At 45.5% G+C, this 17,611-nt stretch overlaps 1 protein-coding gene across 2 annotated transcripts in view; it reads right to left on the reverse strand.

Annotated features, from left to right (window-relative positions):
• The window catches only part of MRPS28 (mitochondrial ribosomal protein S28), a 107,057-nt gene that overhangs the window by 68,536 nt on the left and 20,910 nt on the right, over positions 1 to 17,611 (reverse strand). For both annotated transcript variants that reach the window (XM_081111344.1, XM_081111343.1), the window contains exon 2: positions 17,305 to 17,486. In XM_081111344.1, the coding sequence (XP_080967470.1) occupies positions 17,305 to 17,486 (182 nt within the window). The remainder of the gene's footprint in view (positions 1 to 17,304; positions 17,487 to 17,611) is intronic.

Raw genomic sequence — 17,611 nt, forward strand, 5'->3', positions numbered from 1 at the left:
TCATGAGAAGGCAGGGTTCTTTGGAAAAGACAACAATGCTGGGGAAAAGAGAAGGCAGCAGGAAAAGGTGACCAAATATGAGATGGATTGACCCCTAAAAGAAGCCGTAGGCATGAGTCTACAGGAGCTGAGCAGAGCTTTGAGGTCAGGACATTGTGGATGTCACTTACTCATTGGGTCACCAGAAGTCTGAGCCAAGTCAACAGCACATACCACACATAATGATTATGATACTACTAGAGGCCCGGTGCACGAATTCGTACATGGGTGGGGTACCTTGGCCTGGCAGGCGATCGGGGCCAATAGGGGCCGTCTCAACCAGTCCCGATTGGGCCGATCAGGGCTGGCCGGCCAGGGGGAGGGACTGCAGGAGGTTGGCTGGCCACAGGAGGTTGGCTGTGGGAGCACACTGACCACCAGGGGGCAGCTCCTGCATTGAGCATCTTCCCCCTGGTGGTCAGTGCGTGTCATAGTGACCGATCAACTGGTCATCCGGTCAACTGGTCGTAACAGTCACTTAGGCTTTTATATATATACTAGAGGTCCGGTGCACAAAAATTTGTGCACTCGGCGGGGAGGGGGGGTCCCTCAGCCCAGTCTGTGCCCTCTCGCAGTCTGGGACCCCTCGGGAGATAACGACCTGCTGGCTTAGGCCTGCTCCAAGGTGGCAGAGGGCAGGCCCAACCCCTAGGTGCAGCCCCTGGTCGGGCTCAAAGCAGGGCCGATTGGGGAGTTGGGGCACCACCCCCTGTCATGCACAGAGCAGGGCGGATTAGGAGGTTGCGATGCCACCCTCAGTCACGCTCAGGGTAGGGCCAATTGGGGGGTTGGGGCACCGCCCCGTTACACTCAAGGCAGGGTCGATGGGGAGGTTGGGGCTCTACCCGTCATGCACACAGCAGGGCCAATCAGGGGGTTGAGGAGCTCCCCCCTGTCACTCACAGAGCAGGGCCCATCAGGGGGGTTGGGGCTCCATACCCTGTCAACCACAGAGCAGGGTGGATCAGGGGTTGGGGCACCGCACCCTGTCACACTCAGGGCAGGGCCAATGGGGAGGTTATGGCTCTACCCCGTCACACACAGAGCAGGGCCAGTGGCGGGGGGGTGGGGGGGGGGACGGAGTTGGGGCGCCGCACCCTGTCACAAACAGAGCCGCAGGGCGATCAGGGGGTTGGGGAGCTCCCCCTATCAGGCACAGAGCAGGGCTGATCAGGGGGTTGGGGCGCCTTCCCGTCACAAACAGAGCAGGGCGGATAGGGAGGTTGTGGCCCCGCCCCCGTCACACACAGAGCCGCAGGGCAATCAGGGGGTTTGGGCGCTGCCTCCTGTCACGCTGATCCCGGTGCCGGGAGGCATATTACCCTTTTACTATATAGGATAGAGGCCTGGTGCACGGGTGGGGCTGGCTGGTTTGCCCTGAAGGGTGTCCTCGATCAGGGTGGGGGTCCCCACTGGGGTGCCTGGCCAGTCTCGGTGAGGGGCTGAGGGCTGTTTTCAGGCTGGGACTGAAGCTCCCAACTGCTCCTTTTTTTCTTTCTTTTTTTTTTTATTCTGGGCCAGCTTTACCTCTGAGGCTTGGCTCCAGCTCTGAGGCCTCCGCTGCTGAAAGAAGGTATCTGGTTTGTTTCAGTTCTATTATCGAAACTCTGTATCAACTCCAGCTCTGAGATCCCAGGCTTTCTGAAAGCTGGTTTCTGGGGTTTTGTTTAGCTTCTATATTTGTTACAATGTTTCTTAAACTGCAGGCTCAGAGGCCGGCAAGGCAGGCGGGGAATGTTGGTTTCCTCTGTCACTGAAGCAAGCAAGCTTCATGTTAGTTTCAAGCTGCCTGGCTGCCGGCCGCCATCTTGGCTGGCAGTTAATTTGCATATCTCGCTGATTAGCCAATGGGAAGGGTAGCGGTAGTACGCCATTTACCATGTTTCTCTTTTATTAGATAGGACTAGAGGCCCAGTGCACAAAAATTTGTGCACTCGGGTGTAGGGGGTCCCTCAGCCCAGCCTGTGCCCTCTCACAGTCTGGGACCCCTCGGGGGTGACCATTTGCTGGCTTAGGCCTGCTCCCCGGGGGATTGGGCCTAAGATGGCAATCAGACATCCCTCTGGCAGCCCAGCAGCCCTTGGGGGATGCCCACTTGCCAGCAGGGAGCAGACCTAAGTTGCAGTCAAACATCCTTAGCGCTGCTGAGGAGGCAAGAGAGGTTCCCACCACCGCCGCTGTGCTGGCAGCCATCAGCCTGGCTTGTGGCTGAGGAGGGCTCCCCATGTGGGAGTGCCCTGACCACCAGAGGGCAGCTCCTGCATTGAGCGTCTGCCCCCTGGTGGTCAGTGTGTGTCATAGTGACCAGTCATTCCCAGTCTTTCTGCTGTTAGGGTCAGTTTGCATATTACCCTTTTACTATATAGGATAGAGGCCTGGTGCATGGGTGGGGGCCGGCTGGTTTGCCCTGAAGGGTGTCCCGGATCAGGGTGGGAGTCCCGCTTGGGTGCCTAGCCAGCCTCGGTGAGGGGCTGATGGCTGTTTGCAGCTGGTCATACCCCCTTCAGAGTGGGGGTCCCCACTGGGGTGCCTGGCCAGTCTGGGTGAGGAGCTGAGGGCCGTTTTCAGGCTGGCAGGCGATTGAAGCTCCCAACATCTCCTCTTTTTCTTTTTTCTTTTATTCTGGGATTTATTTACCTTCTATGGCTGTCAGTGGAGCTGAGAGCCGGCTTTAGCTCTGAGGCCAGCTCCAGCTTAAGGCCTTGGCTGCTGAAAGCAGGAATCTAGGGTTTGTTTGGCTTCTATAATTGCAACATTGTTTCGGTCCTGCTCGCTCCAGCTCTGATGGCTGAAAGCAGGTATCTGGGTTTTGTTTAGCTTCTATAATTGCAACATTGTTTCTTAGAGTGCAGCTCAGAGGCGGGCAAGGCAGGCGGGGAACCTTGGCTTCCTCCATCACTGGAGCAAGCAAGCCTCCTGTTCGCTTCAGCTGCCTGGCTGCCGGCCGCCATCTTGGTTGGCAGTTAATTTGCATATCGCCCTGATTAGCCTATGGGAAGCGTGTTGGAGGTATGGTTAATTACCATGTTTATCTATCATTAGATAGGATATATAGACTAGAGGTCCAGTGCATAAAATTCATGCACGGGGAGGGGATCCCCTCAGCCCAGCCAGCACCCTCTCCAAACTGGACCCCTTGGGGGATGTCCCTGGGGATCGGGCAATTGGCCATCCCTCTCACAATCCTGGACCGCTGGCTCCTAATCGCTGATCTGCCTGCCTGCCTGGTCACTCCTAACTGCCCCCCCGTCCCCCACCAGCCTGATTGCCCCTCACTGCCTCTTCATGCCAGCCACATCATCCCTAACTGCCCCCCCCTGCCAGCCTAATCACTCCCAACTGTGCCCCCTGCCTGCCTGTTCGCCCCCATCTGCCCCCCCTCTGCCAACCTGGTCACCCCTAACTGCCCTCCCCTGCCAGCCTGGTCACCCCAACTCCCCCCCTGTGACCGGCCTAGTCACCCCTCACTGCCCCCCCTGCCAGACTAATCACCCCCAACTGTGGCCCCTGCCAGACTGGTCACCCCCAACTGCACCCCCTCCACTGGTCTGGTCACCCCTAACTGCCCCCCCCTCTGTCGGACAGGTTGCCCCCAACTGCCCCCCCTGCTGACCTGGCCGCCCCCAATTGCCTCCCCTGCCAGCCTGGCCACCCCTCATGGCCCCTCCACTGGCCTGGTCGCCCCACACAGCTGCTGTTCAGTCGTTTGGTCATCACTCACTAACCTCCCTGCTGGCCTCGTCACCCCATGCAGCCTGCTTGTTCAGTCGTTTGGTCGTCCCTCACTAACCCCCCTGCTGGCCTGGTCGTAGGCAGCCATCTTGTGAGGGTGTGAGGGTTAATTTGCATATTACCTCATTATATAGGATTAGATAACTATGAAGATAAGAACATGTATGCAGGGAGCCGGTCCATCCTTGCTGTTTCAAAGGACCTGGCATATATGGCATACTGTTCTTAATATGTTTGCTCACCTTCTTGGCACTATGTGTTTTAACCAAGGTCTCTGAGAAAGGTTGTTTCCCCAGGTAGGGATTTTCCCCTGAAGTTAGGGAGGGAATAAAATCTCTTAACTAAGTGCCAGGTGGGAAATTAATCACTTTAACTACGAACAATCATGCTTAAGCTACATAATCTTTACTCCCTGGAATGGAGATAAGAAATGCCCTAACCTTTGGAATAGAGATTGATAGGATTGGAATCAACTGGTTTAAATACAGATGTAACGACACAGAACTAAGAGAGACAGAACCAAGGCACAGAACCTACACAGAACGTTCTCTAGAGACAGAAGAACTTCGCTGGAGAGAACATGGCAAAAGATCCTGGACAGAAACTGACCTCAGAACCTAGAGACAGAACCTAGCGAGAGAACATGGCAAAAGATCCTGGACTGAACCTGACTACAGAAATTGGCAAGAGAACCTGACTAGAACCTGGTGACTGAACCTGGCTGGAGAACCTGGACAGAACCTGGCTGGAGAACCTAGCGAGGGAACATGGCTACAGAACCTGGCTGGAGAACCTGGAGAACCTAGCAAGAGAACATGGACACAGAACCTGGCTGGAGATCCGAACCAGAACTTCGCTGGAGATCCAGACCAGAACTTGGCTGGAGATCCTGGCTAGGCTGCTGATCAACTGAACGCTGTCTCCGTGTCATTCCTTCTTCGCCAACTATGTCTACGCCTTTGGGAAACCCTGGACCCGCTGGGGTTGGACCCCAGCACATGTAGCTCCTAATTTTCAATTCTAGAAAATAATAAATTTTCACTGAAGTCAACATTAATTTTATTTTTCTTCTTAAAACTGAGATGGCTCTCAATTCTTGACTGAAACAGGAAAACTCAATCCTCTTTAACAAAGGTGATTTTATTCCTTTATAACACCAATAAAAAACTAAGACAGTATATCTCAAACAATAATTGCAACACCCTACAGTTGTTAGCTAAATGCTTTTGTGATTCCTGTCTATCAAAAAAGTAAGCAATGAATATTTATGGGGAACTTATAATCTGCAAGGCACTATGCCACACATTAAAGTTATTTTTGAAAAAAAGACATAGCATATGTTTATTTTCTTAAAGTGATTTCAGATTATCTTAAAGGGAGAATTTCATAACAGTCCTAAAATTTAGGAAGTGGCTGCTGCTACTATCAGTCATGAACATCATCACCATCGTGACCATTACTAACACAGAGATCTTATATCACAAACTAGCATATGCTCTGAGCTTTACTTTTGGAACAAGTTCCTTCAAACTTCATGTTTCCTTCAGTGAAATAAATGAAATAAAGAATTTAAAAAATTCATGGTGAAGGCATTATATTTGAAAGACAGGCTAAATTCAGAATTAAAGTTTCTAAATGAATTACATCCAGGAAACAGGCAGGCTAAAATATTTACAATGGCAATTAGAAAAAAGATATTTCATTTCTGGAATAGAGTTTCAGACTTAAAGAGTTTATGTTTAGCTATTAACTTTCAAAAATAGTTTGGCATGTATCTTTATAATAAATACAAAATAAATTAATATAACCAAAAAAAAATGGATGGTGAGTAAAATAGAACTTTTGAAGTAAGGTTAACTCTAATAAAAATACTAAGTCTCAAAATATGTGCATTCATAGCAATAGAGTTTAGAAGCCAAATAATTTCAAATCATATATTCCACACTAAAAGAAGTATGGCTCTCTCCATTATATATCACAGCAAATAGTTGCTAACCTCATTTTGAAAAAGAACTGTATATAAAAGAAAATGCTTTCAAGAAAAACACATCAAGAAAAGATTTGCTTAAAAAATTAAAGAAATGACATGGGCAACAGCATAAAATCCATATGAACAGTTATAATATGTTCAATCAGTACTAATTAAGGACCCAATTATACCTATTTAACAGCTAATTTGCATTTTAAAAAGGAACACAAAGTATTTTATTTTAGGTCCAAATTAAGGTTCTGAATTCAAACTTTAAAAGAAACCTAGCTGTAATATACTTATGGAAAAATCTTTCCTTAAAAATTAAAACAAGCTAAAAACAGAGTCACATTTTTAAGTATAGGGCTACATTGATTCCTAACTTACCAAATAAAAGAAAAAGGGATACATATGAATGACATTTATAAGTGTCATTTATCGGCATACAAAGTGTTTTTCAATTATGATAATGCTGTGGCTTTTAAAATAGAGGCACTCCAAAACACTGCTTTCTAAAAAAAATAAATTTTTACTGATTTCAGGGAGGAAGGGAGAGAGGATAGAAACATCAATGATGAGAGAGAATCATTGATTGGCTGCCTTTTGCATGCCCCACACTGGGAATGGAGCCCACAACCCGAGCATGTGCCCGGATGGAGAATCGAACCGTGACCTCCTGGTTCATAGGCTGACTCTCAACCACTGAACCATGCTGGCCAGGCCAAAACACAGCTCTTTGAACAATTCTCTTGGCTCAATTAGCCCAGGGTTAGAACCCAGCCTCTTGTCATCCACTCCCATTTCTTCCTGGTACTTCCCTTCCTGGCACATGCAAAAACTACTGTATCTCCTCCCTACCATTTTTATCCTCTAAATTCTGTAAAGCACTTTTAGAGGGATGTTAAAAAGAACAGGGAAGTAGAAGGAGAACCGAGATAATGACATTTTATGACAATTTCAGAAAAGAGAACAGGCAAGGCACAGTGTTGCCTACTACAGAGCGTGAGGTGGCTGTGGGAAGGAAGGGGGCCAGAAGGTTCCTGGCAATTGCACAATGGCAAGATAGGGCCAGGCGGGCTGAACTGAGGAACAAATGGAAATTTAGAAACCTGGGCAATCTGGGGGACAGAGGAATAGAACAATAGTTTGAAGGAGAAACAGGTAAAATGTTTCCCAATTTTATCAAACTCTTTAGAAAAGGTGATCAAAGAAAATTAAGGTAGAGAATAGGAAATCTAGGGAGTATCAGGTTGAATCTGATAAAATTTCAGTTATTCAACTACGTTTTTTTTAACCAGCAATTTCATGCAGATGAAATGTAATGGAGGAACTTGATGAACCTGCTAAGGAGGTGGAAAAGAGGAGCAAGAGGCCTGGGAGTAAAAAAGGCAAAGAGAAGTCAGGAAATGAGTGAAAGCCTTGAGAGCTCTGGCTGAGGCTGGACACTGAGAACACACCCTGACCGCACCGGGCAAGGCCCCTGGACCCCCATGTGCTATTTTCATACCTGACTTCACTTTGCGAAATAAAGCTGCTCAGCTCTGACAGGCTGCTTCGACCTGAACATGGCAAGATTTCTTCCAACCAGTCCCTCCCGCTCCACGTGGCCCAAACCCACAGCTGCACTAATGCTGCTGCCCTTGGTCTTTGGTTGTTTTGTTTTGTTGCTGATGAAGGCAGAAGATAAAGAAAGAGCAATATGAAGTTGCTGATTCCAGGCCTGCTATTCTACAGCCAAACTCTACCCCTCTTCCCCACTGCTGGGACTTCTATTTCTCAGTCTCTGGGGCTAGAAACCTGTCATTTCTCTGAGTAGCCTCTCCTAGCTTCCTTTCCCACCTCTCACTCTAGCCCAGCCCCGAACTGGACCTTGAACTGGCCCTCCCAAGTTGTACGGCAGCCTCAGAGCGGGGCTTGTTGTGCCCATGCCTCTCACACAACACTGCTAGGTCATCGTCCAAAAGACCAGTTCCAATGCCACTCCTCTGACTCTCCACTGCCATGACTTTTTAGGCGAAATTCAGAATTGCCCTTTAAGGATCCTTGCCCGTCTAGCAAAGCAAATATTTCATCACTCCCTAAAACTTCGGCCAAGCCGCGAGCTCTTGACCAGTGTGTGGTTTTAAAATATGTGCACACATTCTGTACCCATCTCCCTCTAAAAGGTGCAGACTAACACCCTCCCCTGAGTGTGGGTTGGGCTTAGTGACTTGCTCCTGATGAATACAATATGGGAAAGGTGACAATGTGTGACCAGGTCATAAAAGACATCGCACTGCCCCAAGCTTGCTCTCTCAGATGGTTCAGTCTGGGGAAGCTGACTGCTATGTGCGAGGACACTCAAGCAGCTACTGGAGAGGCCCACGTGATGAGGAACTGAGGCTCCTGCCCACAGCCAGCATGTTGGGAGCCACCTTGGAAACAAATCCTGCAACCGGCCAACCTGCAGATGCCTGCAGCCCTGGCCATGATCTTGCCTGAAGCTCAGGAGAAACCCTGGAGCAGAACTGTCCAGCTCAGACACTCCTGGAGTCCTGACCCACAGCCTTTGTGCGAGAGGATGTTTACTGTTGTAAGCCTCTAAATTTTGGAGAATATGCTACACGGCTGTAGATAATTCATAGAACCCAGCCCAGCTCTCTCTCAAATCTGTGCCTTGCTAACTCCGTCCTTGCTCAGTCTCCCAACACCTTTCCTAAGCTTTCAGAATCCAGCTCAAGTTCTATCGCTTTGAGAAGGCCCTGTTTTGGTTGGTTTATAAAACCATTTCAACTATCATTTCTCTAATTTCTTTCCCCTTTGAGCACTTGTGTGCCGAACCCTATCGCTCATCTAGCATTTATTCATGCATTCCTGTGCTCCATGTCTCTCCTCCTAAAAATGGCATGCGATCCTTCCCAACTGCAGTCAGCACCCTGTAATTAACATGCTCAATAAATATTGCTGAGAAAATGAGCAAACCACATACACACCTGGGAGTGTACGTGGTTTGCATAAAGTAGTAAACAGCACGGACTTAGAGCCACACTGTCTCAGGTCTGATGACTTACTAGCTCTTGTCCTGGGGTACTTTTCTTAAAAGCCCTGTAAACTATTCTTTCCTTAGTGTTTTTAAATAAGGATTCTATCAGTATGGACCTTAGAGTAGTAAAGATTAAAGAAAATGATGCTTGCAAATCTATTAGCAAAGTGCCTAGCATAGAGAGTGCTCAACAAATGTTAGCTATCGTTATTCTTATTAATCACAAATTACAAAATACTTGCTGAAATTCTGGGACTCTGAAAGTCTCTAGATGTTATCAAGTGGCAATCTAAATTAATACAAAATTCTACAAACTAAAATAGAACTCACGCTTCCTATTAAGACAGTTTTTAATTTTTTTAAACCTACTCTTAAGTCAATAGAACTACAGCCTGAACCAATTGTGGGAGTGCAGCTTTGACTTTTTTTCCTCTTTGTCCTATTAAGATATTAACTTCAAAGCTTTTGTGGGAACACTTAATTGCTTGCATTCCTTAACAAGCAGCCACCATCATAGTTTCCAGATTCACTTTTAACCTTTTACAGTCCTGGGAAGGCATATAAGACAACCTTACTAGACATATAAACTTACACAATCTCTGGGATAATACAGCTATACATATGTGAACATGCTACATGAAAGCAAATCAAGTTTGCACATCAATCAAATAGAATCCAATAGAATAAATCAATCCAATAAAACATTGCTATGCCATATATCCTGGGGGCAAGAAGGTGACCACTAATGCTATTAATTTTTTAAACTTGTTTATAGAGGTATAATTGACATATAACATTATATTAGTCTCAGGTGTACAACGTAATGATTCAATATTTGTACATATCGTAAAATGATCACCACAGTAAATCTAGTTACCATGTGTCACCACACACAGTTACACAAGAAATTTTCTCTTGTGATGAGAACTTTTAAGATCTACTCTCTCAGCAACTTTCAATATGCAACATGACTATTACTAACTAAAATCACCATGACTTCTTTATTGTATAACTGGAAATCTGTACCTTTTGACTACCTTCACTCATTTCGCCCACAAGCCTCTCCCTCTGGCAACCACCAATCTGTTCCCTGTCTCTGTGAGCTTAGGGTTTTTTAATTTATTTGTCTTTTCAATCTTAATACTACTCAAAGACTGAATTACAAGTGTTTCATGAACTCAGAAAATTTCTGAGATCATGTTTTATAATTTATACATATTCTTAAGGTGTCTTACCAAAAAGGTTAAATATAACATATGTTCTTTTATCCTAAAAAAACTAGAGGCCCGGTGCACAAAAATCTGTGCACTGGTTGGGGGGGCAGGGGGGAGTGTCCCTCAGCCCGGCCTGTGCCCTCTTGTAATCTGGGACCCCTCGGGGGATAACCACCTGCTGGCTTAGGCCCACTCCCCGGGGGATTGGGCCTAAGCTGGCTGTCAGACATCCCTCTGGCAGCCCGGGAGCCCTCAGGGGATGCCCACTTGCCAGCGGGAAGCAGGCCTAAGCTGCAGTCGGACATCCTTAGCGCTGCTGAGGAAGCAAGAGAGGCTCCCACCACCACCGCTGTACTGGCAACCGTCAGCTTGGCTTGTGATGGAGCAGAGCTCCCCCTGTGGGAGCGCACTGACCACCAGGGGGCAGCTCTTGCATTGAGCGTCTGCCCCCTGGTGGTCAGTGTGTGTCATAGTGACCAGTCATTCCCAGTCGTTCTGCTGTTAGGGTCAATTTGCATGTTATCCTTTTATTATATAGGAGGATAGAGGCCTGGTGCATGGGTGGGGGCCGGCACCAGGTTTGCCCTGAGGGGTGTCCCGGATCAGAGGGGGTCCCGCTGGGGTGCCTGGCCAGCCTGGGTGAGGGGCTGAGAGCCGTTTTCAGACTGGCCACACCCCCTTCAGGGTGGGGGTCCCTGCTGGAGTGCCTGGCCAGCCTGGGTGAGGGGCTGAGGACTGTTTGCAGGCTGGCCACAGACCCTTCAGTGTGGGGGTCCCCACTGGAGTGCCTGGCCAGCCTGGGTGAGGGGCTGAGGGCCGTTTTCAGGCTGGCCACAGCTCCTTCAGGGTGGGGATTCCCGCTGGGGTGCCTGGCCAGTCTGGGTGAGGGGCTGGGGCTGATGGCTGTTTGCAGGCTGGCCAAGCCCCCCAGCAGGGACCCTCACCCCATGAGGGTGTGGCCAGCCTGGGTGAGGGGATGATGGCTGTTTGCAGGCTGGCCACAGCTCCTTCAGGGTGGGGCTCTGGCCTCCACTGAAGGCAACAAAGTTTCAATTATAGAAGATAAATAAACCCCATATACCTGCTTCCAGCCAGCCTCCACAGGGAGCTTGGGTGGCTGGGGGCCATGGCCGGCCTGCAAACAGCCCTCAGCCCCTCACCCAGGCTGGCCACATCCTCATGGGGTGAAAGTCCCCGCTGGGGTGCCTGGCCAGCCTGGGTGAGGGGCTGATGGCTGTTTGCAGGCTGGCTACAGCCCCCAGACACCCAAGCTCCCAGTGGAGGCTGGCTGGAAGCAGGTATCTGGGGTTTATTTATCTTCTATAATTGAAACTTTGTTGCCTTCAGCGGAGGCCAGAGCTGGCCAGGGCAGGGAAGCTTGGCTTCCTCCATGGCCAGGGCAACAAAGCCTCCTGCTTGCTCCAGCTCCATGGCTGCCGGCCGCCATCTTAGTTGGGTTAATTTGCATATAGTTGCTCTGATTGGCAGGTGGGTGTGGCTTGGGGCATAGTGAAGGTATGGTCAATTTGCATGTTTCTCTTTTATTAGATTAGATAACCAGAGATCTTTTAATAAAAATCTAATATAATGATTTTCAATCATCAATTTATTGAAAAACAAACACATATTTTAATTGTGTACAACATCCGCTGGAATAAAAAGAATCGCTTCATTCAAATTCTTATTTTCTCTATTCCCCCACAAATACACCCTGAAAACTTTAGTTTTTGAAACATTCAACATCCATCCATTCACTCCTCATTTGATCTGATACATCACACAACCTGAAATAGAAACAAAGACTGGGAAATCATCTTGTTTATTCCACCTTGTTGTCAAACAAAAGTACAAATAATATTCAGTGCATGTGCTAGTTACCTTAGAACTGCCAATCATGCTTGTTTTGAAACTGCGATTTCTGAGCTGTCAATCATGTGTGTTGTGACAGAGATGCCAGCGTAGAAATAATGCTTTAAGAGACGTAATCTTCATGAACACATTAAAAAATAAATGGACTTCACTTATAAAACTGGACTTCAGCCCAGCTGGCATGGCTCGGTGGTTGAGCGTTGACCTCTGAACCTCAGAAATCAGGGTTTAATTCCCGGCCAGGGCACATGCATGGATTGTGGGCTCGATCCTCAGTAGGGGCCATGCAGGAGGCAGACAATCAATGATTCTCTCTCATTGCTGTTTCTACCTCTCCCTCTCTGAAATCAACAAAAATATATTTAAAAAATAAAACTGGATTTCAGGATTTTACAGAAATGTATACCATTCATGAAAAATCAAAATTAAAATACAACTTAATGAAAAGATTTAGAGAATTTGGCTCTTTAGCCAAAAGATAATCATGATTTAACCACAAGGATTTTATATTTCAGTAAAAAGAGGAATGTTCCTAACTGACAGTAATCAAAAGTATTATGCCCATGAGTGGGAATGAGAGAAACTGATCTAAATCTGGCATTTTAATTTTAATTTTTGAAGCTGGCAAAAATATCAATATAATACACCCCCTCCTCCACCTACCCAACCAATAAAACCCAATTTACTATCCACGTAGTCATTTAGGTCTGAAACCAAACATCATTCCTTCCACCTCACGACCCACAATTGCTCAGTCACCTAAACCTGGTCTTTCTGTCCCCTAAACTGCTAATGAAAAACTCCTCTCTTGATCCTCAGGCGTAATTCACGTAATTCTCATCACGTAATTAAGCTAAGGAAGCCACCTGAGTTCCCAGCAGAGCCAGGCTCTCTCGCTAAGAATTCTGCAAGTGCGGCTCCCTTCCACCGCCCCCACTTGTATCTCCTACCATCACCCACCCTTTACAACTCAATTCCATGTTAGTTTCTCTGGGAAACCTGCTGGCACAAGCTGACAGGTTCAGTGATCCCCTCTTCTCCAAATCCCCACAGAAGCCAGGAAACCTGTTATATATGTCCACTCTCTATCCCCACAACTGAACCATCACCCACTGAGAGCAAGGGTTGCCTTTAATCTGTACACCGCTAGCATTAGACACACAGGTGGCTCATTAAATATTTGCTGACTCCATGAAAAACTGTACATGACCCACTTTATTTAAAAATAAAGTAAACAGCTTAATTCTTAAGACTCATAAAATGTATTATAGGTATATGCCAAGCCAACCAAACTAATCAACGCCATAAAGCAATATTTTTAACTTAAGAAATTTACTGATTTACTTAAAAATTCACTGTAGGAATTGGTACCACTTCAAATACTACTTGCGATCCAATAACCCATGTTATTTTCACTACTGGTCCTGCTGGAGGTGTTAAGGTCTCAACCACAATATCTGCTCATGTCCAAGACACTCAGCACCTGACTAGTTCAGCACACACTGTTCTGATATGTGACATACCCTATTGAGAGCTCAGTGAACAGCCGTCAACACAGGCAGGACTGCAACCTGGTCACACCTCACTCTTCAGGAAGTCAGTTATCTGGTGGCATCAAGTCTCCACAGAACCCATGAAGAGTTAAGCCGAGGACTGCCAGAGCTATCAAAATGCACCTTGAAGTCCAAGTACACACACTTACCTACAGAAGAGGCTGCAAGGTTCTTACTCAAGCACTAGTTGTTCTTATTTTTTCAGCATAACAAATTTGGTAACCAGTTTCCCAGGCATCAGAATATTAGAACAAATTAAGAGGTCTAAGCTAAAAATGTAAACACAGGAGCAGTAACAAAAAAAGAAAGATGACACCCATAAGTGAAACACAAAAACTACGTAACTGGGGGTTATGTGGTTAAGGAGCAATAATTCTACATATTTGAATTACGATACAACACAGAAATTAATGTTTATTACTTTGACCTTGGTCATCAAAAACAAAGACCAAAAAAGTGCAGATTAAACGACTTTAGGTCTAACAATGTTCAAAGAAAGTAGATGACATTTTATAAAAAGAATCAATCTAATTAAAAATTAAGTATTACATTTATCAAAAGTCAACTTTCTACTCTTTGTAGAATAAACTTATCATTCCCAAGAAACTACAGGGATACTGACTCTAAGCTACTAATAATTGCCAGACATTAAGTTCTTGTAACCACAGGTATCACTATAATTATGATAAAGCATTCATTCTGAAACAAAACCTGGACCCACTGTTCATCAGCTAATTGCTGGTAACACTATCCAAGCACACTATGGACACCACACCGAGGGCCCCGGTGTACCATAACCATGGACACCATAGCTAAGGACATTGTAACAGGCGACCTACCGTTCTTTAACAGACCTTCTTTGAGCTTCATTACCACATGCCTTCAGGGTCCCTGGTATAAAACGGGTTCCTATGTGAGACTGTTATGGGAGGTTTTTATGAGATATTAAGAGCTCTATATTGTAGGGTTTAGAGAACAGCACTTGAGAGTGAAGAGAACATTCCTGGCACTGGTCGCCCACAGCTCTAGGTCTGAGCCCCTGCCTTGGTGATAAGCAGTTGTCCGACTGGAATGCTTCACTCTCAGAGACTCATTTTCTTCATTTGGGAAATGGGGGAACAGCTCCCACTTTCTATGCTTCTTAAGGAGGAATAAATCAGATGACATACATAAAGTCCAATGTAGGTTTTAAAAAACCTCGCTATCATGATTATCACATGGGAGATGGAAAGGGATCTTAACCACACTAGGACAAGGTAGGAAATTGTGTGCTGTATTATTGACACAGGAAAACTGTCTAAAGAAAAGGGCAGCGTGTTTTATATTTTTAAGTAGCAGAAGCTCTCTGACTCACAGGATTGGCTCATGGAAAAGTAGACTGAAGTGAGGACTCATAAAAAAGTATACACATCTACTGCAAAGACATTAACTTAGCGATTAACTCACATGTAGAGGCTCACTCCCTGGGGCCCGGTGCTGCTCTCCTGGCACAAACAATCCCCTACTGCAGTGTCTGCAATGGCCAGAGGCAGCCATTTCAGCGTAAAACAGGGACAGAAGGACATTTGGAAAGCAATTCCTTCCAGACTTTTTATGATCTGACCTCTCCAATCTTTATGGTTTACTCGTTCAAATTCAATAACAATTTTGTTTAAAAACAAAACCTCTCCTTTATGAGGAGTCTTTCCAAAATTATATTTCATAAGAACAAAAACCATTTCTGTGCTCATGTTTTATTAGTTTAGGCAATAACCAAATATATTATTTAACAAGAATATAAACAGGTTTTGGAACAAACACAACTAGCTTTTGCTAAACATGTACCTCAACTGGAAGAAGCAAAAGTGCCCAGGTTAGTAGAGGACATCTACTTTCTAATTGTCCATGTAGCACTGGAATCTGAAGTGCGTTTTACAGAAGAGAAGAGAATGTTCATTAATTCAGCAAGTCAGTTACTTCAATTAATTACCAGAAGTTAGTGCCAGAGTCCTTCTGATTTGTTACAATATAATTTCTGATTTCAAGACAGAAGCTGATATGAAAGAAAAACAATGTAAGAGATATAACTTTTGAGGCCCCATCCACACCTCTAAAATCTCGAAATTTACTTATAATATTTCTATTTTGCAATTAGAATTTCACTCTAACTAGATCACACTACTGAACATGCTTAAATACTAGTTTATATTCTGAATGTTACTATTAATGCAGTGTATTTCTAGAACTAATTTTTCCTTTAAAAAAGTTTCTCAAACATTTTACTTTTTTGTAGTAGAAATACCACCACCACTCCCCACTTTAAACACTGAATGCAGAGCTGCTCCGCCCCACAGCCATCGCGGCAGCCTTTCTGCACAACTCTAGCGCTTCCTGGGACAAAGGCCGAAACCGTTTCTTTAAGCCATAATCAAAAACTAATGTAAAATTTAAAAAGTTACAGAACTTATTAAAAGGCTTGTGCCTCACTAAGATACTCAGTTAACCCAAATGATTTCTGATCTTATCCATTACTCTAAGTTTGAAAGGCCACTGGACTTATTGAAAGCAATAATAAAAAAAAAGTAAACCATTTTGCTAAGCTGGGTATTTTATTAAATTTGAGTTTTCATGTATCTAATTACTCTGTAATATTTAAATTATCCTACAGTAGAACAGATTCAACTACACACAACTCTAAATAAAGAGAAAAATGGTTCTCAAAAGGGATAAAAAAAGATCAGGCTGATGAATAATAAACAAATTAGATAAATACTTACATCTTATTTTTAAGTCATTTAAATAAACGTATCAGAGCAGGAATCTGCCAGAATATGTGCAGTCAGCGGCCTGACATGAAGGCAGAGAGCAAACATATGTCCAGCTGCTGCATCCAGTCATGTCCTCTAAACCTGCTGGCATGCAACCGGGAGACCAGAGACCCACTGGGTCTCATCGCCTTCCCATTTGGGGTTGTCATCTTTCCACCAATGATAAAGGCTACAGTTAAGATTTGAATAAAATATCTCCCACCCTCAAATTTTGGTGTGGATTCAAGTGGAAAGGCAACATAACTGAAACAGTACTTTAAAATATTGTAGCCCGGCTGGCGTGACCCAATGGTTGAGTGTCGACCTATGAACCAGGAGGTCCGTGTCCGATTCCTGGTCAGGGTATATACCCAGGTTGCGGGCTCGATCCCCAGTAGGGGCATGCAGGAAGCAGCCAATCAATGATTCTCTCTCATCATTGATGTTTCTGTCTCTCCCTCTCCCTTCCTCTCTGAAATAAAAATAAAATATTGTAGACAGTAAGATCAGGATACTTTCAAAGCTAAGTGACAGGCAGCTGTAAGAGACCCAGAGAAGGGTTTCAAAAGAACCGAAGTATCTCTACTTGTAGAAATCAAGAGACTGGATAACTATTTTGTGAAGAGTATAACCCTCCTTTCCCGGATAAATTGGAAACTGGACAACAAAGAATTGGCTAAGTTAGAAAGTTTTTCTCAGAAAAAGCTGTCCGTAGACACAGAGCTGTAGCTGTGCTCCCAGCATCAGAGCATGTGTCACAGAGGGAGGGGGAAGGAAGCAGGAGCCAGGCAGGCGCAGTCCGGCTGCAGTGAGCCACCCTGAGCACACTGCCAGAAAGAACTAGACTGTGGAACCAGAGAGCAACAGGGCTTACGCCGTGACTGCTGTTTATCATCTGGGAAAACAAAGGATGAATGGTCAACTCTTCCCCAAAACTATTCTCACTGCTTTGAGAAGACATGGATCTGGCCCCAACTTGATGCGCTGGCATTAGGAAGAGAAAAATAGTGTATTTTCTATCTTTTTTAAAACCACCAACTAAAGTCCAATAATATATACTTTTGAAGTATCTCAACTTTATGGAGACACTATTAAAGCACTTGGAAATGACTGTACTTACTCTCCATCCACTTCTGGTCTTGTACACACACAATGAAACTTGCCGCCAAAATCTATGTAAAGATCCTTTTCCACAATATGAAAGATTCGCCCAATGACGATCTTATCCTTGGCAGGTCCCATCTGAGTGAGGGGAGAATGTCTCAGCATCGACGCGAAGGACTCCGCACCTTTCACAGAGCCCTAAACATGAAAAGAGGTATTTATGTGCATATAGTTCAATATAAAGATATAATATGGTGGGGATAATAAAATCTTACTGGGGATTTAGAAGTCAGTTTGCTGTATATTTACATTTTGTAGCAATC

Source organism: Myotis nattereri (assembly GCF_964212035.1).
Source record: "Myotis nattereri genome assembly, chromosome: 17".
In the NCBI taxonomy this organism is placed as follows: Eukaryota; Metazoa; Chordata; class Mammalia; order Chiroptera; family Vespertilionidae; genus Myotis; species Myotis nattereri.